Here is a 25,960-nt window from a genome sequence, read left to right as displayed (position 1 = left end):
TTCCAACCCTGCACCCTCCCAAATCGCATGTCCTTCTCACATTGCAAAATCAACCATGCCTTCCCAACAGTCCCCTAAAGTCTTAACTAATTCTAGCATGAACTCAAAATTCCAAGTCCAAAGTCTCATCTGAGACCAGGCAATTCCCTTCTGACTATGAACCTATAAAATCAAAAACAAGTTAGTTACTTTCAAGATACAATGGGGGTACACGCATTGAGTAAATGCTTCCATTCCAAATGGGATAAATTGGCCAGAATGAAGGGGCTACAGGCCCCCCATGCAAGTCCATAATCCAGCAGGGCAGTCATTAAATCTTAAAGCTCCAAAATAGTCTCCTTTGATTCCATGTCTCACATTGAGGGCATGCTGATGCAAGAGGTTGGCTTCCAAGGCCTTAAGTAGCTCCACCTCATGGCTTTGCAGGGTTCAGCCCCCACAGCTTCTCTCATGGGCTGGTATTGAGTGCCTCCAGTGTTTACAGGTACACAGTGCAAGCTGTCAGTGGATCTACCATTCTGGGGTCTGGAGGATGGTGGCCCTCTTTTCACAGCTCCACTAGGCAGGGACTCTTTGTGGGGGCTCCAAACCGACATTTCCCTTCTGCACTGACCTAGCAGAGCTTCTCCATGAGGGCCCCACCCCTGCAGAAAACCTTCTGCCTGGACATCCAGGTGTTTCCATTCATCCTCTCAAATCTAGGAGTAGGTTCCTAAGCCTCAGTTTTTGCTTTCTGCAAACCAGCAGGTCCTACACCATGTGGAAGATGCCAAGGCTTGGGCTTGCACCCTCTGAAGCCATGTCACAAGTTGTACCTTGGCTCCTTTTAGTCATGGCTACAGCTGGAGTGGCTGGGATGCAGGGCACCCTGTCCTGAGGCTGCAGAGAGCATCTGTGCCCTGGGCTTGGCCCACAAAAACACTTTTTCCTGCCAGGTCTCTGGGCTTGTGATGGGAGGGACCGCTGTAAAGATCTCCAACAGGTCCTGGAGACATTTTCCCCAATGTTTTGACTGTTAACTTTTGGTTTCTCATTACATATGCAAATTTCTGAACGTGGCAGCTTGAAATTCACCCCAGAAAATGGGTTTTTCTTTTCCTACCACATAGTGTCAGGCTGCAAATTTTTCAAATGCTCTGCTTCCCTTTTAAACATAAGCTCCAATTTTAGATGATCTCTTTGTGATGCATATGACTATATGCATTAGAAACATCCAAGTCACATCTTGAACACTTTGCTGCTTAGAAATCTCTTCTGCCAGATACCCTAAATCATCTCCCTCAAATTCAAAGTTCCACAAATCTCTAGGGCAGCGGCAAAATGTCACCAGTCTCTTTGCTAAAGCATAGCAAGAGTGACCTTTATTCCAGTTCTGTGTAAGTTCCTTATCTCCATCTGAGATCACCTCAGCCTGGACTTCATTGTCCATATCACTATGAGCATTTTGGTCAAAACCATTCAACAAGTCTCTAGGAAGTTCCAAACTTTCCCACATCTACCTGCCTTTTCCTGAGCCCTCCAAACTGTTGCAACCTCTCCCTGTAACCCAGTTCCAAAGCTGCTTCAACATTTTCAGGTATCTGTATAACAGTACCCCACTTCTGGTACCAATTTTCTGTATTAGTTTGTTTTCACCCTTTTATATAAAAAACTACCTGAGACTGGGTAATTTATAAAGAAAATAGGTTTAATTGATTCATAGTTCTACAGGGCTAGGGAGACCTCAGGAAACTTACAATCATGGTGGAAGGTGAAGGGGAAGCATGGTATGTCTTACTTACATGGCAGCAAGAGAGAGAGAGAGTAAGGTGGGAAGTGTCACACTTTTAAACCATCAGAACTCATGAGAGCTCACGAGACCAGCATGGAGGAAAGCCTCCCCCATGATCCCATCACCTCCTACCAGGTTTCTTCCCTGACATGTGGGGATTACAATTTGACATGAGATTTGGGTGAGAACACAAAGTCAAACCATATCACCACCCAAAAAATAAAGGAAGCAATACTGTGTTTTCCATCATCATTACATCAACATGTGCAGAAAATATTTGTAAATAAACAGTGTTGGTCTCATGCACTAAAAAGAAGAGATAAAAAGAGGACCCCCTGAGAACAGCAGGACAAACACCTTTATCCTTAGAGGAGGCAACATTCCAGTCCTAATGGTTGGTCCTTATTAAGCATGTGCCATGTGTCTGGCACAGAGCTGGGCATTTAAGACATTTCATCCCAAATCCTTAAAACCACCCATTAAAAAGTATTATTGTCCTCATTCTCACACAGGCAAGCTGAGGCTTTGATAATCAAAACTAGTATTCTAAGGTCATTCCAAGTGAGAGAACTCATATTCACATAAAATCTTCCCTGATCTAAGGTCCATTTTCTTCTTGATATTCCACACGCTTATAAAATTTGAGAGAAGAAAATGGAAAGAGAACCAAGTTCTGTCTGTGCTCAGTGGTACCCTTGGTGGTGTTGTGGGCCAACTTGTGTCCCCAAATTTATATGTCAGGGTCCAAACCCTGCATCTCGGAAGGCTACAGTGATTGGAGATGAGGCCTTTATAAGGAACGTGAGTTAAATGAGTATATAAGGGTTGGCCTTGATCCTACGTGACTGGTGTCCTTACAAGATCAGAACACAGACACACACAGGGGGCTGACCCTGTGAGGACATGGGGAGGAGACATGTCTGCAAGCCGAGGAGAAAGGCCTCTGAAAGAACCAACCTGTCAATGTCTTAATATTAGACTGCTGGCCTCCAGAACTGTAAAGAAGTCAGTTTCTGCTGTTTAAGCTGCCCAGGCTGTAGTGTCTCCTGATAGTGGCCCAGGAAGTCACACAGTAGTGTAGAATGTCAGTCGGAGAACCACAGCAATTCCTACGGAAGGACCACTTCACATGAAGATTAGCATAAACTTCCCTGAATTCCAACATCATTATAAGACACATCAGCCTAAACTCATCAACATATGTCAAGATGTGAATTTGAACCGAAGAGAAATGTACACTGGGCAGGTTAAATCCTGTCAGCTTCATTCTCTGTGTGTGTGCAAATTTCTGAACACTAATTTTTATGTCAGAGAAACTGCCCTAACAATCAATGAACTCCAAAGGCTGATCTGCATATTAAAGGCTCAGGAATAATCCCCTGCTGATTTTGGCTTCTCATCTCAAACAGGCATTTCATACTTCTACCATCCATCCTGGGGACTTCTGTCTCTCTGTGATGCCAAGAGAACAGCAGGTACCCCTAAGTGAACACAGGGTAAACCATAGCCAGCAGGGTAGCCTGGGCCTATTAATTCAGTAAGAATGAGCTATAATTGCTTTAAGTGGAACTGGAAATGTCACTGCCATTTAACAACTGCATTTAAAATTATGCTTGAGTGAGCTATAGTGCATTACAAACAAGTAGGATGGTAAACCCCAGTAATCATTGTCCAGAGCCTGGGACACCCACAAGTCTTCCCTACCTGCCCTGAATTGTCAGAGAAAATAAAAGTGGCTGCCTTGAAGGTAGCCAGAGGCCTCAAGGTCATAGGAGAGCAGAGATTTGCCCCTGCTGGCTCTCTGAGAGGGTTGCCATAGAAACAGGAGGAAAGATGAGTCCAGCCTGTATAGGCTGGGCACAGCCAGATGGCCAGGCATAGAACAGACACAGGCAGGAAGTTGCAAACCTTGCCTTCATGTCCCTAGTGTGAGCCATTTTCAGTGATCAGAAAAGTTGCTTTGGAGTCCTTGATGTTTCTAACCCATTGTATTAGTCCATTCCCATGCTGCTATAAAGAACTGCTCAAGACGTGGTTATTTATAAAGAAAAGAGCTTTAATTGACTCACAGTTCCTCAGGAACGGGGAGGCCACAGGAAACTTACAATCATGACAGAAGGGGAAGCAAACACGTCCTTCTTTACATGGCGGCAGCAAGGAGAAGTGCCCAGCAAAAGTGGGAAAAGCCCCTTATAAAGCCATCAGATCTCATGAGAACTCACTATCAGGAGAACAGCATGAGGGTAACTGGCCCCATGATTAAATTACCACCTATGGTGTCCCTCCCATGACACATGGGGATTATGGGAGCTACAATTCGAGATTTGGGTAGGGACACAGACAAACCGTTTCACTGATTAAGGAGGGTTAGAATAAAAATGCTATGAACAAACATCCTGGAATTTCTGGAGGCATTAATTCAGAGGCCGAAAGGCCATATTTGGGCAAAACCCTCAGATATTGCCTCCTCAGTGTGTTACTTTTGGAGAGAAATGATTATTTCCTAATAATTTCCTAATATACAAAAGAATTTTCTAATTAGAGGAAAAGGGAGGGATAGCTTTTTTTGGGTAGGGAGGGGCACGTCAGGGAAGAATGCATCTGAGTGGTGGTGAAAATCATACCAGCTTTGGAATTGGCCAAGTCAGACACCAAACCACGCTTCCAGCGCTCATGAGCTATTATGTCCTTTCAGGCAAAGGATGCTACTTCTGAGCCTCAGTTTCCTCATGTGAGTAGAATAACCTCTCCCATAGGGCAGCATAGAAGCATTTAGGGAATGTGTCCATCTCTGGGTATCTGTTTCCCATGGTGGCCAAGTCAGCCCGTCTAATGTCACTCTCCTGCAGGGGAAATCTATAGACAAAGAACAAATATAAAATTAACTCCCTAAAGGCAGTGAATGGGGATGAAAAGCATAGATTATGGAAGGGGAGTGTGATGTGTGGAAGAAACAAAGGGAAAGAGGGTTTTTATGGTTTTTAGCTTAGGGGTGAGTCTGACGCCATGCAATGCAGAGTTGCCAAAACACTAACAGAAAACCCTTGGTCTTTCCCTCCTAAAGAAACTGGGAACATGCCTGCTAAAAATTGAGAAGGAAGGGGAGAATCAGAGACAGAGAACCCCAAATTCTGTGTATAACTTCTGCCCAGAACTCAGTTGACATCTGAACCTTGAATGTGTGACGCAAACTCCACGAAACACAAGGATAAAAGAACCAAACTGAGAATTCAGCTGCGGTTCAACAGGCATAGTTTGCAGTTCGTCAAACCAACTTAATGGCCCCATCACACACACACACACACACACACACACACACACACACACACAAATGGAAAAAATAACGGAGCCTAGACTCTCCACGACATGACATTTACAATGCACAACAAGTCATGCTAAATGATCCACAATTGCAGAACCAGGGAAGTGCGGCCCACTCTAGCGAACAGACACACTCAGAATCAGAACAATCCCCTTACTGTGCTCAGAGGTGGAGCTTCCTGCCGTATCCCTGCTCAGTGACGGGAATTAGGGCCTGCACCCACCGCCAGGATGAATCCAGCCTTGCCGCGATTTTACAGCTGCCGCGAAGGACGGTTCTGCAATCGTGGTAAGTCTAATGTTCAGTCTTCATCTAATAAAGGAAAAAAAAGAATGAGAGAAAAAAAATGAAGAAATCATGCTAAAATTTAACAATATAAATTCACACAATCAAGAAATTTATCAAACACAAGCAACATGAATACAAAGAAAACTAATTCTAGGCACATCGTAGTAAAACTGCTGAAACCAAGATAAAGACAATATTCTGAAAACAGAAAAATGACACAATATCCGTGGGAAAATGAGGATTAGAAACATCACTGCTTTTCTACAACAAACTATGGCAGACAGAAGGCTGTGGAATATCTCTCACGTGCTGAAAGAAAAGAAAGAAAAACAGTATTCAATGACAATTCACAGCACAACTATCTTTTTAAATGAAGACAAAACAAGATCATTTTTCATATGAAGCCGATTCATCCCCCACAGAACTGAACTGCATGGGATGCTAACTTCAGTCTGAGAGGAAATGATACCACCTAAGAATGTTCAGAAAGGAATGAGAGCTTTGGAAATGATAAATTAAGCATTACTGTCAAATGCTTTATTGTAAACCTCATTGTATAAACTGATAGAGCAACCAGATTACACCTTAAGGTCAAACTGGTGCAGCCCAGAGGCACAGAGGGAGGAACCAGGAACCCCCACAGAAGCCGCCGGGGGTCCTGGACCCAGAGGCACAAAGGGAGGAACCAGGAACCAGGAACCCGCATAGAAGCCCCCTGGGGTCCTGGACCCAACCCGTGAGGTCGGTGTCCTGCAGGCTGTTGCTGAGCTTGGCAAGTTCAATGGGGATAAATGGAGAACACAGTGGTGGAGATCAGGGCACTTCTATGGCCTGATTCGCATCCAAGACTCCGAAACTGAAGGCGCCCAGAGTCCGGCTCTCAGGGATCTCAGGGATCTATATTATTGACCATGATGTCTTCAGGAATGAAACCTCCAGGCTCACATAATTATTTGGGTGTGCTACAGTGTTTAAACCTTTCCTGAGATGCACCCTGCCATCCCCCAGGGTCCAACCCTCCAGGGCTTCCTGGCACTGTCTGAGCTGTCACCAGCCCAGGGGTCTGGCACCCCCCTGGCATGGGGTTATAGAGGCCAGGTCCAGGGGATCCTGCCCATGTCGGCCTGGCTGTGGCTCCTCCCAATACCAGAGCAGACATTCCCGGTCACTTGCAGTGTCCCCTGGTCCTGGACCACTAACCCCCAAGCACTTGCTATTGCAGTAGAAGGACCAAATTAGTGACCCTGGAGCTAGGACCCCGACTACCATCACCAAAACACAGACCATGCAACACTTGACTTCCACAACGTGGAAAACACAAGCCGTGGTGAACTCGTGGCGGTGCCCACCTGGCCCCGATTCCAGGGGGACATCTGCACAGATACAGGTCCTCATGGCCCTGGGCACCTGGGACGGGGGCCCTGATTCTGCAGCCTCACTGTGGAGGACAATAGCGACCCTGGCCTGCAGGGTCTCTGCATGGTGTTGGGTGCAGTCCCAGGTAGAGCCCGCGAAGCCTCCGGTGCTCCGGGCTCCTCTTCCTGGGGAAGCAGGTCCTGACTCACTGTGGGTAGTGACTGAGGGCTCAAGGGCCCAGGTGATGGCCTGGACACTTCCTGACCGACTATCAACGCTAGGGACGGGGCCTGTGTTGTGTGCCCACCTGGGCGCTGGCCTTCCTCCCAACTGCACCAGTGGACGCATGCGGGTCACGCAGCTGGTTCGCAGGACAGGCGCAGGTGCCACACCTGGTGTGCAGGTGGGTAGAGGCCACACAGACCCTGGGCAGCTGACGGCGCATGTCAGCTTGACCCTGAAGGTCGCGGAATGAGCATCACAATGTGAAGCAGAACGTCGAGGGCACCACCTGCTTCTGCACTGAATGCCCGAAGGGTCCCCAGGCAGAGATCCTGTGACCCTGACCCTGAAGGGCTGCTCAGGAGCCGGCATGAAGATGGAAGAGTTGCTGACGGGAGGTGGTGGAGATACAGACACTGGGGTCTCGAGGGAGCTGCTGTGAGGGTGCCTGTGGGATATCTGTGCCCCTCAGAGTTCCCTGAGGAGGGGGCTCTTCCTAGACAGACACCCCTCCCAAGGCTGCCTCTGGGTCACAGGACACAGACCTGGTCTTGGTGCCTCTCCTTTCCTCCACAACTCCGCATTGCTCCCACAGCAATGGGCAGCTCTCCCCTGTGGGCTCTCCATCTAAACAATCAGCTGCCTGCTGGGCCCTGAGCAACACAGAGAGCAAGAGAGCTATCAAGTACTGGCTTTAATTTGTAGAATACATTACACCTCACAAATGTATTTTACCCATTAATAAAGCTCTTGAAAACCAATTGTATGTGGATTAAATATAAGTGAATCAACTTGTAAAGCTATTTTAGAAATAAACAAAATTGGGCCAGGCGTGGTGGCTCACACCTGTAATCCCAACACTTTGGGAGGCCAAGACAGGCAGATCACCTGAGGTCAGGAGTTCGAGACCAGCCTGGCCAACATGGTGAAACCCCATGTCAACTAAAAATACAAAATTAGCCCGGTGTGGTGGCACATGCCTGTGATCCCAGCTACTTGAGAGGCTGAGGCAGGGAGAATCGCCTGAATCCGGGAGGCAGAGGTTGCAGTGAGCCGAGACCCTGCTATTGCACTCCAGCCTAGGCAACAAGAGCAAAGCGCAAAAAAAAGAAAAAAGGAAAAAAAAAAAGGAAAGGAAAGGGAAAGGAAAGCGAAGGAAGGGGAAGGGGAAGGGAAAAGGCAAGGCAAGGCAACGAAATAAATAAAATTGAGTCTTCTTTATTCCGATCACGGATTCATTCAGTCCTTTCTGAAAGCACAAAATTCCAGGTAAATGGAATAGAGTCCACGTCAGCATTCACACACCAACACAGACAGTAGGCCATGTTCTAGTGGCCACATTAAAATAGTAAAGAGAAAAAGATTAATTTTATTGATATACTTTATTTGGTCCAGTATGTCCAAAATATTAATTTCAACATGTAAGCAAAATAACACAATTGTTGATAATATATTTTACATTTTGGTACAAAGTCTTTGAAAGATGGTGTATGTTTGAAATTAAAGCACATCTCAGATTGGCGACATTTCACAAGCTTCACGTCTAAATGTCCGGCAGCCTACCCTTGTTCAGAACAGCGGGGCAGGTGAAATGTGGAAGATGAATGTCCTGGGACAGAGTGTGAAGCTGCTGAGGGGCAGAGTTTTAACAATTTTGGAAGCGTGGGTGCCAGGGCGCACATGTGAAAGATCTGGGAGGGGAGGCTGAGGGGAGGATGAGGAGAAAAAATCCCAGTGACCATAGATAGGCTGTGGTTAATATTAATAGCTAGAAGAGTCTGACCCAAAATTACAGAAATTACAAGAAAACAGACCCCACAAAAGAAAGGCAGGCACCAGACAGGACTGACGATGAAACTAACCCATGGAAATTAATAGAGTGATGCTTCACATAGTAACGAAATATCATCAGGGAGATACACAGTAACAGGCTGAACTGAAGAGGACAGATCTACTCCCTGTAACTGAAAGGTCCTGTTGAAAATAGCTGAACAAGCACAGGGGAGTGAAAATGGACACAGGTGAAAACTATCACACCGGCTGGTGCCTGTAATCCCAGCACTCTGGGTGGCTGAGGCGGGTGAATTACTTGAGGTGAGGAGTTCTAAACTAGCCTGGCCAACATAGTGAAACCCCGTCTCTACTAAAAGTACAAACAAAAAAAAGAAAATTAGCCAGGCGAGGTGGCGAACGCCTGTAATCCCAGCTACTCGGGAGGCTGAGGCAGGAGAATCGCTTGAACCCGGGAGGCGGAGGTTGCAGTGAGCCGAGATCGCACCATTGCACTCCAGCCTGGGCAACAGAACGAGACACCATCAAAAAAAAAAAAAAAAAAAAAAAATGCAGGAAGGCCAAGGCCGAGATTTCCGAAACTCAGCAACAACAGACGTGATGTTTTGAGAGGAAGGTTGAGAAACACAAAAGAGAGGAAGATGCACTATCCACCTAACGGATGCTCCTGGAGTTGAATATAGGAGGAATGCCGAAAAATATCAATGAAAGAAATGTTTTCCCATAAGAAGAAACCATGACCACCTTCTACGCTGAAATGAGAGAATGTATGTTAAGTAGCATGAGCAGAAATGACCACACTGTGGAAAGATTTTAAGATCTGGGAGGGGTTAAAGCTATTAAAAAAAAAAAAAAGTCCACCACTAGAACTATTTTTACAAACGTTAAACTAGTTCAAGAGCTAACATATGCAACGAAAGCATATACACTTAATAATTCATGATGTTAAAATAATAAAATGTTTAATTTGAAAATCTCAAAGTTGGGTTATAAATGTTAAAGGGAAAAAAGAAATTCGCTGTAAGAAACTTAACTTTATATTTTTATATCTGTCGTTAAACAAGGAAATGGAGCTAAAAACATCTGGTAAATCTCCAAAGCGAAGAGAGATAACCCTAAGCTGATCCAGACCAAGAGTGCACTGCCCTGAGCATCCCAAGAGCAGACACTTTCCCAGGTCCTGCAGGGTCCGAGGAGTGGGCAATGTCCCCAGCTCCTGCGGGGTCTTGGGGCGGACACCGTCCTCACTGACCCTTCTAGGGAGTCCCGGGTGGGACAGAGGCTGGCGTGGCGGCACAGCGCCCCGATCCTTTGAAACAAGCCTTCCAAGCCCCACCCGCCTCCGCCTGCTCCTCTGTTAAAGCACTAAAGACGCCCTGGGCCTCCCGTCGGAGCGAGCACAAGTCCCACCGCTCGATAGTAAGTTGTCCACAGTACAGCGAACACCTGAAACTATCGCGATATCTGGAGCTAGCAAATGCCATGAAATTACCGCGAGAAGAAGGAAGCGCAGGTTTCGTGAGAAGCGCAGATCTCACGAGAGAAGATTTGGCGCCCTCCTCCGTGGATTGTGGCCAGGCCGGGTTCGGCGGTTGCTGTGAGGGCGGGCTTCTCGGCACCATGCCGTCCCCGTTCTCCGTCACCTCTTTCCCCGTCAGCATCCCAGCCGTGCTCATGGTAACTCGCGGCCTGCGTAACCACCAGTTCGGGGGAGGACGGCGGAGAGGCGTTGGGTCTGCCCCATGGAGAACCTAGCCTGTGGCCAAGAAGGCGCCCACCCTGGGCGGGGCCTGGCGGCGGAGCGCGCGCGCTGGGCGGGGTCCTGGGACCTGTGGGTGTGGCTCGGGGCGGGGTCCTGGGACCTGTGGGGAGGGGCCGGGGCCGGGCGTCGGGGCGCGAATGCTAGGCGGAGTCCTGGGCCGTTGGGCGGAACGGGGCGGGGCGGGGCCTTGGGGTGGAGCGTGCGCAGTGAGCGGGGTCCTGGGCCTTGCGGACGGGGCTTGGGCTGGGCGCTCGTCCCGCACCGTAAGGGCGTGGCTGAGTTGTGCGGGCGGGGCGCGAGGGGCAGGGCTTTGTTCGTGTGGGAGGTGCATGCCCGCGAGTCAGCGTCTTGCGGGCGGGGCTTGGGCCATGTGGGCGGATCCTGGCAGTGTGACTGGGCGTGCGTGGTGGAGCCTGATCGTGTGGGCGTGGCACGGAGGAACCCTGCCCCTGTGTGGGCGGGGCCTGCTCTTTGCCCGGTTGGTCTGGCAGGTTCCAGGGGAGCCCGTGCCCCGAGTGGCCGCCCAGGGGTGGCATGGGCACTCGATGGGGTCTGGGCAGAAAGCCGTGCTCCCCTCACCTCCCTGCCTCTGGTCGTCTGGTTGGTGAATTGATGCGAGCAGATGCGCTTGTGTCCTTATCTCATGGCGCGGCTCTGGAGAGGCTGCTGCGGCCCCCAGTAGAGAGCAGTGACACAGGAGTCCTGGAGGGCTGTGCGGGGCTGCAGCTTGGAGGGCAGGGCTAGTCTCATGCAGGAAGGCGCTCAAGGAGGGGATGGCAAGGGTGGAGGACTGCTGGGATTGGCATCTGAGCATCAGTTGGGGACTGGGCAGCAGTGGATCTGAGCTTGGCTACTTCAGGTCCCTGAGCCAGACACTGTCCTCAGGTACAGCAGGGTCCCGGGGAGTCCAGGAGGCGGCGGAGTGCAGCACTGTCTGGAGGGTTCAGTGTATTGCAGAGAGTTTGGAGAAAATCAAGTCGTGCCCGTGGCGATGACTCAGATTCCCCGAGGCCTTCAGTGCTGACTAAGGAGCCTGAAATGATGATTCGTGTTTTACCTTTGGGGTTGAGCCAAGTGCATCTCTTTGAGCAATCCACTTAATGTCCTTGTCGTCACCAATTATCATCACCAAGTATTGTTATAAAGGATGGTAATTCCTTTAATTATACCCAGCTTAAAAACATGATTCTGTTCCACCAACAAAAGGGGCACGTCAGAGATGCCTTCAGTTCTGTATGCTTGAACTTTGAATTCCATGAATTATAGTTGCACTGAGGGGAGAATCCTGTTTGCATCCTCGTGGATCCTTCTCTCTTTCCTGTCCCCATGTTTCTCTGAGGCCTGGCAGTGCTCTCCGGATACCTTGCTGAGTAGCCCCAGGAAGACTCAGGAGTGAGAGGCCCCTGCCCCCTGCCCTGGGAGAAGGCTGTGGGTGGGCTGTGAGCCTGGCCCTGTGGGGCAGGTCAGTGAGTGTCCGCTGGTGTGTTCCTACAGCAGACTGACTGGACTGAGCCCTGGCTCATGGGGCTGGCTGCCTTCCATGCGCTCTGCCTGCTCCTCACCTGCTTGTCCTCCTGGAGCTACAGACTACAGATCGGGCACTTTCTGTGTCTAGGTGAGTAAAACAACACAAACTCCACAACTCAGATCACTGTGTGAAATGAAACTGTGTGTGGTCTGTGTCTTCAAAATATGTACATATTTTTATAAGACCTCCCAACCCTCTGTCAGGCGCCTGCTCCTAGGGCACTCCCATTTTTCTCTTGGAAGCTATAAAGGAAAGTACTTTTTGGATGTTAGAGTTGAAAGGAATCTGTTGAGTTCCTGTTACCTACCAGGGAAGTGCTGAGCACCAGCCGCACACGGGAGAGCTGGGTTTCCGGAAGTGCTGTTGTTTACACAAGATGTGTCCTTGGTGGCAGCTCTGCTCATGCACTGCTTTGAATGGGAGGAAGATTGCAAACCAGGAAAGAGAAGTTCTGTGCATAAAATAAGGCATTGCCCAACTTGGTTTCAAGGATAAGGGCTACAGAACTTAGAGAAGTTAGGGAGTTGCACAGGATGACTGAGAAAGATTATTCAGAAAAGCTGAAATCATGGCATGGGGTGTGAAGAGTGAGTAAAATGTTAACAAGAAAAGAGAGGGAGCAGGTGACGGCCTGTGGGGGCAGCAGCCTGACATGCAGATACTGAGATGGATGGAAGGTGTGGGTCAGAGGCAAAGAAACTGCCAGCTCTGCGGATCCTAAGCACTTCTGGTGCTGAGCGTTACAAACACTTGTGGGTAGAAGAGGCGAGGAGGGCCTGGAGGTCTGGCTCAGGCTCCTCTTGACTCTGGACATTGGGGAGACACCGAAGATGTTCTTGGTAGCTAAAAATAACTAATTTTAGATAACTTTAGTTAGCTGGCTGTGTGCAAACAGGAAATCCGAAGAAGAGATGATCTTAGAAAGACTGGAGAAGTGATGAGTGTTTGCATCGCAGCGGGGGCCTGCACAAGTGAGGTGCTCAGAGCAAGCTCTGTATTGAGGGTGCCCTGAGGAGTGCTGGAGTGGACCAGGCGGACAGGGCTCCTTTGCCTCCCACAGATTCCTGGGGGACACCAGCACCAGTGCTTCATCACAGACCTGTGTTGTTATCAACAGTGACAAGTGTTGTAATGGAAAAGCCAAAAACACAGTGAAACAGGAGGAGCCGCCTGATTTAAATCACACAGTCCCCTGCGAACCCAGGGGCAAAAGGTGCATAGGCAGAAGCCAGGCACTGAGATGCTGGCAGAGGGCGGGAGCGAATGCCCCACGCAGAGGCCCTGAGGCAGGCACCTCAAAGAAAGGTGACAGCTTGTCCAGCTGAGCTCCTGGATCTGAACAGCTTTGTCAGCTAGAGAACTGCACAAGGGTTTGATATTTTCTAGGATAAGGGGAAGGATGACTGCTTTCACACCGGGGTAATACTAGACACTGTGCTGCCTGCCGTTACATTTCCTGTGATTCATTTCTCAAACCAACCTAAGAGTTGGATTTTATTTGCCCATTTTTATAAATGAAGCACACAGAGGTTCTGACTCCCTCAGCTACATAGCTTATAACTAGCACCATCAAGATTCAAGATTCAGACTCTGCTCCAGGGTGCATTTCAGGAAAAGCTGGAGAGGAGCACCTGGCAGCACCCCCTCTGCCTGCCCTCCTCCTGTGCCTACCACCCTCCCCACCCTCCCCCTGTAACCTCAGCCCTCCACACCCTCCTCCCCACACCCATGCCCGCCACCTCCTGTGTTAGCCTACCCATCTGTCTGGCTGTCCTGCTCCTCCTGCCCCTCTCTGACCTTCCTCCTCCTCCTCCCCCCCACTCCTTCCCTTCCTCCCCCCACTCCCCTCTAGTTCTTTCCCTGTGCCTCCTTTTCCTCTGCTTTATTGAGTCCATTCCTGAAGGGAGGAAGTGGAGGGACTGCTCACCCTAACCCCTAGTTTAATCTGCTTTCTGATGTGAATCAAGAAGAATGAAAGGATTTTTACATTTTGATTTACCTTAGAAGTTAAAGCATCACATTTTTTTTAATCTGCTGAATTATATTTTATTTAATTTTATGGTAGCATGGGTCACTCTCTCATGGGTTTGAGTCCCGGCATTACCCATGAGTTAGCTGGAGACCCAGGGCCAGTCCCTAAAGTCTGTGCTCCTGGGAGCACAGAGGCCTCGCCTCGCCTTGCCCCCGCCGGCCCCTGCCCTCCCTCCTGTGCCTTTGCCTCCAGCACCCCAAAGCTGTTTGCTCCCCTCCTGTGGTCATCTCAGTCGCAGTGTCCCGAGGGCAGTCCGGGCGGTGTGAGCATGAAAAGCCCTTGGTTGTCAGCTCTGGGTCTCATGGCTGTCAGCTCCTGCTGCTGTGTGCTGTGAGGCCGATCTGTGGCTGCTGTCCCTGGGGAAATGTGTGAGGCCCAGCCATGCCTGGGTGAAGCCTGGGGCCTCGGGCAGCTCCTGCAGTGGCTCTGCAGGTGCTGACCTGAGCACGGGCTCTGACTGAGACCATAGAGCACTGGAGAACTGGAGCACTGTTGGCCTTGGTTTTCTTTATGCTAAATGGGTGAGTCCCACAAGTTGACAGTGTTAGGATGTTTACATGACCTTATGTTTAAAATTAAAGTGACATTTCTATTCATTGTTCTACTGTAAATAATGTATAACTTTATAATGAGTAATAACGGGTCATCTAAATTCTAACATGACTTGCACTTTTTTTCAGTAATCTTAGTCTACTGCGCTGAATACATCAATGAGGCAGCTGCAATGAACTGGAGGTGAGCCCATCCCTGGGCCTGTGACCCGGTCCATGCAGGGGTGTCCCTGGGAACGCCCCCACAGCCGGTGGGTCTCACGGAGGAGACAGTGAATCCTAACACGGCAGCCGCGCACACCCGTGCCCATGCGTCCAGAGTTGTGGGCTCCAGCGCGACTCTGTAAATGCTTTCCCAGCGCCAGAGCGGCCCTCTCTGAGTACGGCACTGTGGGACAATGCTGGCTGAGGCCGCTGATGGCAGAGCCAGAGAAATGACTGTGGGAATTTGAGCTGCAGAATAGGAACTGCAGCGTTTTAGAGAACGTGGTCTGTGCTGGCCTCAGCCGTGCCCTCCCCCTTGGACTGCAGGGTGGCTGCTCCATGGCGAGTCTGGACCTGAGTAGGGGGCTTCTGGGTGGTCTGAGGCACCTGCCTGCCTCACCCCCAGCCCCACGTCCTCATGTCGGGGGCACCGCTGGCAGCCCTGGCCCTGCATCCTCTGCCCCCTCCTCTACCCCTGGTTTCCTCCCAGGGGGACTCAGAACCCAGCACCTGCCCAGGGTGAACCACACAGCCTCTGTCAGATGAGACCCACCTGGCCTCACTGACTGTTTTGAGTGACCTGTGAGCTAAAAATGGTTTTTACATTTTAAAATATAAAACAGAAAAAAAGTAAAACTGCCAGACTCTGAGCAGGAAGTAGCTGAGACTGTGGCCTCGTGGCCCATAAGCCCTGAACGCTGATCCTGGGCCCTCACCGAAGGGTTGCTGAGCACTCCCTGCAATCCTTTGCTTAGACCCTGCCCGGGTTTCCAAACCCCCCCCCCCGACTGGGCCTCCTCCTGCCCTGCTCCTGCCTGCCCAGCCTTTCCCTCCAGGACAGCATTCCTGCAGCCACACGTGCTGTCTCTCTCCTCCCTCTTCCCTGCCCCCTCCTTAACCATAAGCGGCTCCCTGGGGACCCCGCCTCTCCTCCTGGACGCAGGGCCTCCACGTGGTTCAGTCCCAGGAGTGGTGCTCGGTCCCTGGTTACCCTGACCTTGTCCAGAGGCCAGCACAGTGTCCTCGTCCTCCCTGAAGCCCTCCCACACCCAGCTGCAGCCTGCAGCACCTTCCTGGCCCCTCCCTTCCCTCTGGCTGCAGCCTCCTGTCTTAGTGCTTCTCTGCGATCTCCTGGTTTCAGAAGTGCTGCGTTTCCTGCCTGTCCCACCTGTTGGACTGGGCACCAGGACGTCTAACAAACATCTCAAAATTCACACTTCAGGACAACTGCTGTGCTCCCCTCTGTTTATAGGGGCGGCTTCTCCCTCCAGCTTCTTAGACCAGAGACGTAATAGGGCATTTTTCAGGAAGCTCCGTCCCTCCACCTTTAAGGTCACCACGAGCCCAGTGTGTCCCATGCCCTTCACCCCACCCTCGCTGACCTGCTGCTGACATGCAGCAGTCCCTAAGCCATCCCGCTACTGCCCAGCCTCTTGGGTGTCTTGGGGAAGTGTGGGCCTCAGAGCCAAGCACTGCCCCTCAGAACATTCCAGAGTGTCCTCAGGTCACCTAGAGTAAACACGGAGTCCTGCAGTGATGCCCTGCGGCCTCCTGCCAGCTCTGTCCCAGCCGCTCATGGCTGTGCCTACTAGTCCATGAGGCCCTCTCACCCCCGACAGGCTTCACGTTTCTCTAGAGCAGCACTCGCCAAATGCTCAGACTGGCTGCCTCTTACTTTGGGGCCTCCCATGGTCTAGAGCATAAGCGCCAGCAAGGCGGGAGCCCTGTGGTCACGAGGCGCTAACCCACTGCCCACCATTACTAGCTTTGTTCACGGCATTTCCGTGCTGGCTGCTTCGAGAATCATCAACACCCACGTGCAGATCCTCTGCCCTCCCTAGCGCTGTGCCTTGTGCAGGTGGAGATCTTCCACCTTCCTCAGTCTCTTTTGCCAAAGAGGCACTGGCACTGACAGAAGAGGACTGCTGTGAGAACCAAAGGGATGGAAGGGTCCGGCACCACTCCTTCCCAGTGCAGCAGTGGAGCAGATGCAGCTGCTGTCCCTTTCTCATTACGGGCATTGTCGACGTTTACTCTGTAGGTTTTAAGGATTTCAAGTCGTCAGTGTCTTCCAGCTGAGGTCAGATGTGCCGCTGACCCAGAGGGGCTACGGGGTGGTGTCTCCCTGCTGTGGGAGGCCTCGGGGTCTTGCCCGTGCTGCTGAGTGGTGTCTCCCTGTCCTGTGACCCAGTGTGTTTTCTTCATAATGAGCATTGGAGACAGTGCAGTGGAGATGACGGCTGCTCCCAAGGGTGGGCCCAGTGAGGGGGTTGCCCCCACCTCAGTCCACATCAGCTCTCTCCAGAGTCTTAGTTAAATACACAGTGTCACTAGAACTTTTTGGCTGTATTGCCTAGTAATTTTTTGTTTTTGTTTTTTAAACAGATTATTTTCAAAGTACCAGTATTTCGACTCCAGGGGGATGTTCATTTCTATAGTGTTTTCAGCCCCGCTGCTGGTGAATGCCATGATCATTGTGGTATGTAGATGACACATGCAGTTGTCGTTCTTCCTGTGTCTGTTGTTCAAATCTAAACAGTGTTTCAAACAATTGTGTTTAGATTATGTGGGTATGGAAGACTCTGAATGTGATGACTGACCTGAAGAATGTACAAGAGAGAAGAAAGGAGAAGAAAAGGAGAAGGAAAGAAGACTGAGGGGCAGCAGCTGCTTGGAGTTTGCGTCCTTCCCGTCCACCCTGGCTGCTCCCAGTGCTACAGTGCACATGGGTGGGCATCCTTCCAGCTGACTCCGTGGTTTGAAAAACTGTTGTTTTATTTAAATATCCACAGTGGTAGGCACACACTGAAGTCGGCTTTTCAGCCAGCACTGAATGTATCCATCAGGACATGCGTCTTCAGGTGCCTGATCTTTGTAGTCAGGCTGTGGGAATGGTCTGCAGAGCTTCATAACTGGGAGTTTGATTTGAAGAAGTCCATGTCATATGTGTAACTAGTACTAATTATAAATATAAAATACACAATATAAAATACGAAATTCAAAAATAAACAGTGCTACCCTGTGCATGGGCGCCGTGCCCGCCTCCTCGTGCTGTGTATTCTGGCGCGTGCCGCGGCTCGCGGTCCCGTGCGTGGGCGCCGTGCCCGCCGCCTCGGGCTGTGTTTTCTGGCGCGTGCGGCGGCTCGCGGTCCCGTGCGTGGGCGCCGTGCCCGCCGCCTCGGGCTGTGTTTTCTGGCGCGTGCCGCGGCTCGCGGTCCCGTGCGTGGGCGCCGTGCCCGCCGCCTCGTGCTGTGTTTTCTGGCGCGTGCCATGGTTCGCAGTGAGGGTGTTTTCACCTTCCAGGAAATGGGGCAAAATTTGGAGACGGTGTCATTGGAGGAGGTGGTGGTGCTGGCTTCTCCTGTGGATCCCAGGGGTGATGCAGAAAATCCTGTGTGCCTGGGTCAGCTGCACCACAGACAATGACTTGACATGAAATGTCAGCAGCGGTGGGGCGGAGAGACCTTGGAAGGAAGCTCTTGGAAAATACATTGTATCTCAGTTTGATGAACCAATTCTCAAGAGGCTAGGCCCTCTCGAACAAAGTTACGGGTTGCTTTACTGAAAACAGAATGGAAGCCCTGGAGTCAGCACTCCATGGAGAAGCGTGTCTTTTATAATGTCCTGGTGTTCTGTTGATTTAGGTGCCTGAGAACACAATGCTCCCAGTTCTGTTAGGACAGGCATACTGTCACTTTGCAATATGCACTTTGTAAAATAGCTCCTGCCCAGTGGCTCTTGGTTCCTAACAAATCTGGACCTGTGGTTTAAGAATGAAAGGTGGTTGGAGACCTAGATATTTAAAAATAGGTGTTCAATAAGGTAATACTCACTGTGCATTGTATCTGATAGCATACCTAATTGTGCATTTCTGAAAGTTACTGATTCAAAATGTAATTGGCACAGTTATCTTTGAGTAGACAAGCCTGGGAAGAGAATGTTGAGGTGTGGAGGTGACCAGCCAAGTTCGTGCCCCTCTCAGGCCTTTGTGGCTGAGAGGTGGGACAGAAAGATGATTAAGGTGATGTGTCCTCCCCGCCGGCATTGTCCAGGGCCACTGTGTAGATATTTGACTTTGCTGACAGAAAAGAAACCAGGGAGTTTCTAGAGACTATGCATTTTTAGTATAACATTTTCACCCTCTGATACGGTTTGGCTCTTGTGTGCCCATCCAAATCTCATCTCAAATTGTAATCCCCATGTGTCAGGGGAGGGACCGGATGGGAGGTGATTGCATCATGGGAGTGGTTTCCCCCATGCTGTTCTCATGATAGAGAGGGAGTTCTCACAAGATCTGATGGTTTAAAACATGGCAGGTTCCCCTGCTGTCACTGTCTCTCCTGCCGCCTTGTGAAGAAGGTGCTTGCTTCTCCCTCTGCCATGACCATAAGTTTCCTGAGGCCTCCCCACTCATGTGGAACTGAATCGGTTAAACCTCTTCTTTATAAATTACCAGGTCTCAGGTAGTATCTTTATAGCAGTGTGAGAACAGACTAATACACCATCTGTATGTTATTTGGACTTCATACGGGGCCATGTGATTGGATCTCAGTTTGCCTGCGATAAAGTAGTATAACAGTATTGCTCGCTTTGCATGAATTTGATGCTGATGACATGTCAGTGTGAAACCATGACCTGTGTTCTTTGGTTTTCACTCAGTTTATGTGTGTGTGTGTGTCTGTGTTTTGGAACAGTTATATTTTGTTTTTATAAAAACAACATTCATTTTATTTTTAACTGTGTAGTAAGTTTCTATTCAGTGCCTTAAAGTGCATTGTTAACAATTGTCTTGATATGTTGTCCTCATGTTAGGGAAAGGCGTAGAAGCCAAAATGATCAGCAGTTGAGTAATTTATGAAAGCACAGGTGCAATCCCACTTTAAAGCCCTGGGGGTTGCACAGAGCACACTGAGTTCAGGCTCCATAAACGTGGCTTACTCACTGGAGGGCTTCATCTGTTTAAGTAGAACAAATGTTTTTACTGATAAAGTACAGGAAAGGAGGTTTGTGATAAAAATATATTTTTCACATTCCAAACCTGTGACACCTTACGTTTATCGATTGCTATGCAATAAAATATATCTTTAATAATATGTAGTATGCTTTCTTCCCCCCACTAAAAAAAATGGTATTTATTTTGCTTCTTACTGTAACTGGAAACAGGAGCACCTGGAACTTAGCTCCACCTTTGTCTGGCAGGTCCCTTTGCTGCAGCATCTGGTGCTGAGTTTCAACAAACAAATGCAATTGGGTCATTGCCAGTAGAAGAAAGTCCCCTTGCACAGATACTGCATATCAAATCAGAAAGCAATATGCAGCCTGAATGGCTAGCTTCTGTGAGAAATAAAGTACAAGGAAATGTTAACATGTTCTCTCCCTTTACAAAATAATAAATGTTAAAAAGGGGGGGTGGGGGCCGGGGGTGAAATGCAGGGTAAGGAGCTACAGTGATGCTGAGTGGGATGCTTAAAGACAGACGAGAATTGCCATCAGAGATGTACCAGTCAGGTCCAAGCATCTTTTCTCTGGAAAAGAACTTCAGGCTTCCTTGTCTGGACTTCGGTGGAGCACCCTTCTTCTTTGACCACGTTAACCAGAACACGTTTTCAGTGCAGCCTTCCCCTCTACTGAAGCCATGAGAACCAGTGACTAGCCATGCTAATAGACATCCTCATCTAAAGAGTAAAGAAGTTATCTGCGTCATAGGTTTTATCTACACCCTCTCATGCTGAAAGAATGGTTATTATAAAATGCATTCTGATTTCAAGAATGTGAAGAAAGTCACGGATCCCCAGGACCACCCCGTGTCCTGGAGGGACTCCCAGACTCAGAGCAGCTCTCACAGTCAGGGCTATGGTTACCCCTGTGAAAAGCTACAGATTAAGATCGGCACAGGGAATGGAGCCCAGGAGAGACCAGGCACAGGTTCCCTGGCATCCTCTCCAGTGGCCCCCACGGCTGCACACAATCCTCCCAGCAGCCGTGGGACCACACGCAGGACCTGGGTCCAAGAGGGAAGCCTCCTGGACCTGTGTGCCACGTTTGTGGGTGTGTAGGCGTGGAGCCCTGGGTTGTCGTCCCAACAAGGAGCCACATAGGGACAGGAAGTTACTGAGCATCTATGTCATCTGAGTGGTGCCAGGGCAGTGCTTGCTGGAAGATCATGGCACAGCAGCGGGGACCCTTTCACAGCTGACGGGCACTTGCATTTGAGGCAAATGAGAGGAAGAGGGAACCCTGCAGGGATCGGGGTCTGCCAGGCAGGGAAACAGCCACTGGACAGGCCCTCAGCTGGGACCCTGTGGCCTGTTCAGGACAGAAGGACACCCGGCAAGCCCAGCAGGACATGAGTGCAGAGAGATGGTGGCAGGGCACCACACAGGCCCCAGCCCTGCAGAGGCTCCAGCTCCTGAGCAGCATGGGCATCGTCCAGGGTCCACCCAGGAGACAGGCCAGGAACGCCTGTGCTTTCAGCTCGTGGCTCCGGCTGCCATGTGGAGAATGGACACGGAAGGTAGGAGGCACTGACAGGCTGGGCCAGAGGGAGGTGGAGGGGGTGGTCAGGGCTCTGTGTCCATGATCTCGCCCTTGGTGAGGAGACAAGGCATGGAGCTTCCCTGAGCCCCTCGTCTGCGGAGGGAAGAAGATTGCTGTTTGTTTCCCTTTGGGGATCAGGGAAGGGAGGGCTGGCAGGGAGGGGATCCTGTGCTTGGTAGGAGGCAGGTGAGCCTGAGAGGTCGTCCACACCAGCAAGTCGTGACCTGGGGAGGACGGGGCTGTACTCCACATGCAGGGTTCTCGGAGGCAGGAAGGGAGCGAGCCAGGGCAGAGAAGAGGACCCAGGGGGTGGCGCTGCCCAGTCCCGGGACGGTGCAAAGATGTCTCCAAGCCCTGGTCACTGCATGGGGACAGCAGGATGGGGCGGCAAGACCCAGACAGGCTGTGGGTGCCACACCTTGGTGGCAGCTTGTTCCGAGTGGGGATGGAACAATTGATAGCAAGCATCCTCATCGGCCCGGTCAGCTTTCTAGCTCCTCTTCCTCTGATGTTCCATTTTCACAGCAGCCTGTACAGTTAGATTTTTCCTCACTTTGGGGGAAGCTGTAGCTATTATAGTCTCCGAATCATGTTGTCATTAGAAATTGCACAACACCTATGACAGGGTGGGCACTGACTGGCACAGACCCCGGCACAGGCCCTGAAAGGAACTCGAGGACAGAGAAGGACCTCCCTGCAGCCTTCAGGCAGCCAAGCTGAGGCCTAAGGCCAAGCATGTGGCCATAGGGTCTGCTCTGTAAGCCTCAGGGCCACCGCCTTTTGTTCCAGTCCTGGGCCAAAACAGCCTTCAACAGCTCCTGCTCCATCTGAGTGAGCTGGATGTCAGCCTCTGTGGGTCCTGTTGTGTGTGGGGTTGATGCTCCATCTCAGTGAGCTGAGCTTCTGCATCTCTGGGTTCTGTTGTACGTGGGGTTAATGCTTCATCTGACTGAGCTGGGCATCTGCATATCTGGGTTTTGTTGTGGGTGGGGTTAATAATCCATCTGAGTGAGTGGGGCATCTGCCTCCATGAGTTCTGTTGTATGTGGGGGTGATGCTCCATCTGACTGAGCTGGGCGTCTGCATCTCTGGGTTTATGGATCCCTAAGCCCAGCTCACTCACAGCCTGGCCCTCCATGTGCTGCTCATTCCTCTGCCTCACCCATGTTTGGTTATATAACACTGGATGTCTTTGTAACAGGAGAAAATTGTTAAATGTCAATTCATTGCCCCTTTTTTTCTGTAAATCTATCTTCTATAAAGTAATGTAGTCCCTTTTATCATGATGCTATTTCACTATATAACATTATTTTCAGTGCCTGCATAGTAAACAAATTGTAGGGGTATAGGCTAAATTTACTTAACCAGTTACTGATATTAGAGATGCAGCATTTTTCTAATTGTTTTCCTGACATCAGCAACACAGAAATCTCCAACCTCACATGCCTGCATTTCCACTATTGACTTGGAATAAATTCTTACAAGTGAAGTTTAATCAACATATATGACTTTTATGTGACAGTTGGTAAATGTTGCTAAATCAAGTTTCAGAAAGCATATGCCAATACTGGTTGTATATATTTCCTGAAATCCTTGTCTGCACTAAGTAACAACATAAAAAAGAAACTTTTCTGAGTAATAGGTGAAAGTTTTATCTGTTTTAACTTGCACTTCTGTGGTTACCTGTGAGGTTTAACACTTTTCAAATGATTTTTTAGTAAATAATCTGTTCATATACTACTTTTTTTTTTTTTTTTTTTTTTTTTTTTTTTTTTTAACTAGTCTGTAGTTTGGCTTTGGCTTGTGTTGAAAAGGTTTTAGAAAGTCGAAAAGTTTTTTGCTTTATGTATCATCAGGAACTATGAAGAGCTGAGGTTCTACCTCTTCCCAAGCTGACAAGTGACCCTCAGAGAAGAACCATGAAGACCCCGCAACAGTGAAGTCAGTTTAAACGAGTTACAACGACAAACACACTGCACTATCCTTATGATTTTACCTGTTACTTAGCTCACACTGATGAGTGGCTGGTGTTTAAATGCTTTCCAAGTTCATTTCATTTATTACACAAATGCCTGTGAAATACCCAGACAGCATCACTGCCTCTTCTCTAGCCTCCAAACTGAATATCCTTTTGCTGAAGCATCCAGGTAAAAAAGGGGGACCTTAGAAACTGTGAATTTGAAGCCAGAAGCCATGGTTTTCCTAGGAATGGATTTACTTGCTAAGAAATGTGACACCTTTATAAATAAAGTTACTCGTGTTGGCTTTTTTGCTCTTTAAATTCTTCTCTGTAAGTTACTGATGTGACAAATCAAATAATAAATTTCAGACAGCTTATGTATTGACAACACAAGAAAGTCCATCCAAGAATCTCTCAAAGCATACCTGGCACATATTAGAAGCATGTAAGTCCTGAAAAGTACTGAGTGGACATTTGTGGGGCCTTGTCTCCCCTGCCACTGTCCTTTGTAACTGATGACCTCGGGTTGGGCTGGGATAGGTTTGCGGCTGCCACCAACCCTAGGCCGCACACGGGGCTCGTGGGTGAGTCAGAGGCTTCCCCGCTGGAATCACGGTCCTGAGCAGAACCAGAAACCACAAACAGCGCGGAGCCTAGAAGTGCAGGCGCGGCCGGAAGCAGTGGACACTACGGGTGCAGGCGTGGCCGGAAGCAGTGGAGACTAGGAGTGCAGGCGCGGCCGGAAGCAGTGGAGACTAGGCGTGCCAGCGCGACCGGAAGCAGTGGAGACTAGGAGTGCAGGTGCGGCCTGGGTGGATGCGGGTTTCCTGGCTGCTTCAAAGGCACCCAGCACTTTCTCATTTATTTCCCTCCCGAGTCTTCACCATCGTCCTGCAGGTTTACAACCCCCCTCCTACAGGGCTTCACCTTTATGTCGACAGCACATTGAAATATGTGTGCAATTAGTGGGTCTTCCAGGGTAAGAGCTGCAAGCTGGTGTGGAATTCTGCACATTAATACATGGTCATTGTAAAAAATTTGTTCACGAGAACTCTTGAGAGGCACTGACGTGTCTGACGATGGATTCTGCGTGAAGACGCTTCTTGTGATGACCACGGAACATGATCAATTTTTTAAGAGCCTCGGTTCTAACTGGACGTGGTGATGATGGCCTTGAATTTCAGTTTCCCTTCAGGAAAGGTATATAGGCGTACTCGACATCGTTATTTATAAGATCACTGTAAGGAACAAAAGATATGCGTTAGATTCCCTAAACTGCACGTCTGTTAACGGCTTTGGTGGGGCTGGCGGCGCGGTGCTGCTGACCTGATCCCCAGAATGACGTGGAGCATACAGAATGCGTCCTTGCTGCTCACTCCGGGACCGGAAAAGAGAAAAGGAAATGTGACACGTAGCTGCCGCGTGAAAGAGAAGCCCGGCCCGACGTGGGGCCAGAGTCGTGGATCCTGCCCAGGTCGGTCTCCTGAGCTATGACAGGGGAACATCAGGGTCTGGGGCAGCTCACCTCCTTTGGCTCCAGTTCATTCCGCGTTCTGTCTGAGGAAGGCGTCTTTCCCCACTAACCCTCCAGAGGGCACCACAGCACCGTGCCAAAGGCCCCTGTTTGGCTGCTCGGGGAAAATTTCTGTCACTTATTCAGAAAGAGAAGTCTAATATTTTTGATTGAGGAATGTCGCCCAGAGCTAAAGGGAATGAGCCGGGAAGCACAGTGCTTCGGTTTCCTGTGTTCATTTCAACGAGGTTAACCACATCCCAAACCAGTTGTAAAATCAGTTTTTACTGTCCAGAAACAAACCTAAACACATGCACATGTGAACACACACAGACACATGTGCACACATGTGAACACACAGAGACATGCTCACATGTCACACCACAACGTGCACAGGGCAGGTTTACATGTGCACTCTCAGGTGGGCACGTATGCTCACACATGCACATGCCCACACGATACATGCAGCAGTGTACTCTCACGTGTGCACACACCTGCACACATGTAGGTGCCTGGAGACATCGCTGATTTCATTTTTCCGTTACATTAGAAATCACCCATGCTGCACCTCCACCCACAGAAATGATGATGTGAGTTAAGAAGTGCATTCCATGTTTAAGTGGTTCTAGTTTCAGGAATGCTTCTTTTTTTTTTTTTTTTCTATGAGACAGAATCTTACTCTGTTGCCCTGGCTGCAGTGCAGTGGCACGATCTCGGTTCACTACAACCTCCACCTCCTGGGTTTTAGCGATTCTACTGCCTCAGCCTCCCAAGGAACTGGGATTACAGGCACCTGCCGTCACACTCAACTAATTTTTTAGTATTTTTAGTAGAGTCTGGGTTCCACCATGTGTGCCAGGCTGGTCTTGAACTCCTGACCTCAGGTGATCCACCCGTCTTGGCCTCCCAAAGTGCTGGGATTACAAGCATAAGCCCCCGTGCCCGGCCCACGAATGCTTTTTAAAGAAGACCTATCCAGTGAAGTAACAGGATGAGAATGGAGGGACTGAGAGGCTGCTCTGTGGGGGCTGTGCTGTAATCAGGATGAGCCTCACAAAATGCTGCAGGTTGTAGGAGTTCACAGCCTCTGGCTGCTGGACACTGGGAGGCTCAGACACACGAG

General features: G+C 49.7%; 1 protein-coding gene and 2 long non-coding RNA genes across 12 annotated transcripts in view; 2 read left to right on the top strand and 1 right to left on the bottom strand.

The window, feature by feature from the left end:
- Window positions 1–5,081, top strand: part of LOC105497550 (uncharacterized) — a 61,200-nt gene extending 56,119 nt beyond the window's left edge. Inside the window, exon 7 of the long non-coding RNA XR_011611365.1 lies at window positions 4,836–5,081. This is a non-coding gene — a long non-coding RNA (uncharacterized lncRNA). The remainder of the gene's footprint in view (window positions 1–4,835) is intronic.
- The window catches only part of LOC105497549 (uncharacterized), a 28,909-nt gene extending 18,527 nt beyond the window's left edge, over window positions 1–10,382 (bottom strand). For 6 of the 8 annotated variants that reach the window (XR_011611355.1, XR_011611357.1, XR_011611358.1 and 3 more), the window contains exons 1-3: window positions 10,243–10,382; window positions 5,251–5,405; window positions 2,729–4,627 (exon numbers count right to left, since the gene is read on the bottom strand). This is a non-coding gene — a long non-coding RNA (uncharacterized lncRNA). The remainder of the gene's footprint in view (window positions 1–2,728; window positions 4,628–5,250; window positions 5,406–10,242) is intronic. The other 2 variants (XR_003021691.2, XR_003021690.2) reach the window with 2 other exon arrangements.
- On the top strand, window positions 10,230–23,629 carry LOC105497551 (transmembrane protein 18). Of its 3 annotated transcripts, none has more exons than XM_071076126.1 (5): window positions 10,230–10,427; window positions 12,007–12,127; window positions 14,753–14,807; window positions 17,213–17,306; window positions 23,221–23,629. In XM_071076126.1, the coding sequence occupies exons 1-5, from the start codon at window positions 10,233–10,235 to the stop codon at window positions 23,227–23,229; spliced, it is 474 nt and encodes a 157-aa protein (XP_070932227.1). In that variant the 5' UTR covers window positions 10,230–10,232; the 3' UTR covers window positions 23,230–23,629. The 3 variants fall into 3 exon arrangements, with proteins under 3 accessions (XP_070932227.1, XP_011767012.2, XP_011767009.1); XM_011768710.3 differs by lacking the exon at window positions 23,221–23,629 and adding an exon at window positions 17,389–17,851 and having other exon boundaries at window positions 10,232–10,427; XM_011768707.3 differs by lacking the exons at window positions 10,230–10,427; window positions 23,221–23,629 and adding exons at window positions 10,988–11,112; window positions 17,389–17,851.
- The last annotated feature ends 2,331 nt before the right edge of the window (window positions 23,630–25,960 follow it).

The sequence above is a fragment of the Macaca nemestrina genome, chromosome 13 (genome assembly GCF_043159975.1).
Source record: "Macaca nemestrina isolate mMacNem1 chromosome 13, mMacNem.hap1, whole genome shotgun sequence".
NCBI classification, from domain to species: Eukaryota; Metazoa; Chordata; class Mammalia; order Primates; family Cercopithecidae; genus Macaca; species Macaca nemestrina.
The sequence above is the reverse complement of the archived record's forward strand: the minus strand, read 5'-3'. Positions and strand labels throughout refer to the sequence as shown.

Bases quoted from the DNA above. Each gene is read 5' to 3' on its own strand.
- LOC105497551 (XM_011768710.3), top strand. From the start codon at position 10,233: ATGAAATTACCGCGAGAAGAAGGAAGCGCAGGTTTCGTGAGAAGCGCA. The intron at 12,128-14,752 runs GTGAGTAAAACA...ACTTTTTTTCAG, and splicing joins CGGGCACTTTCTGTGTCTAG to TAATCTTAGTCTACTGCGCT. The intron at 17,307-17,388 runs GTATGTAGATGA...AATTGTGTTTAG, and splicing joins TGAATGCCATGATCATTGTG to ATTATGTGGGTATGGAAGAC.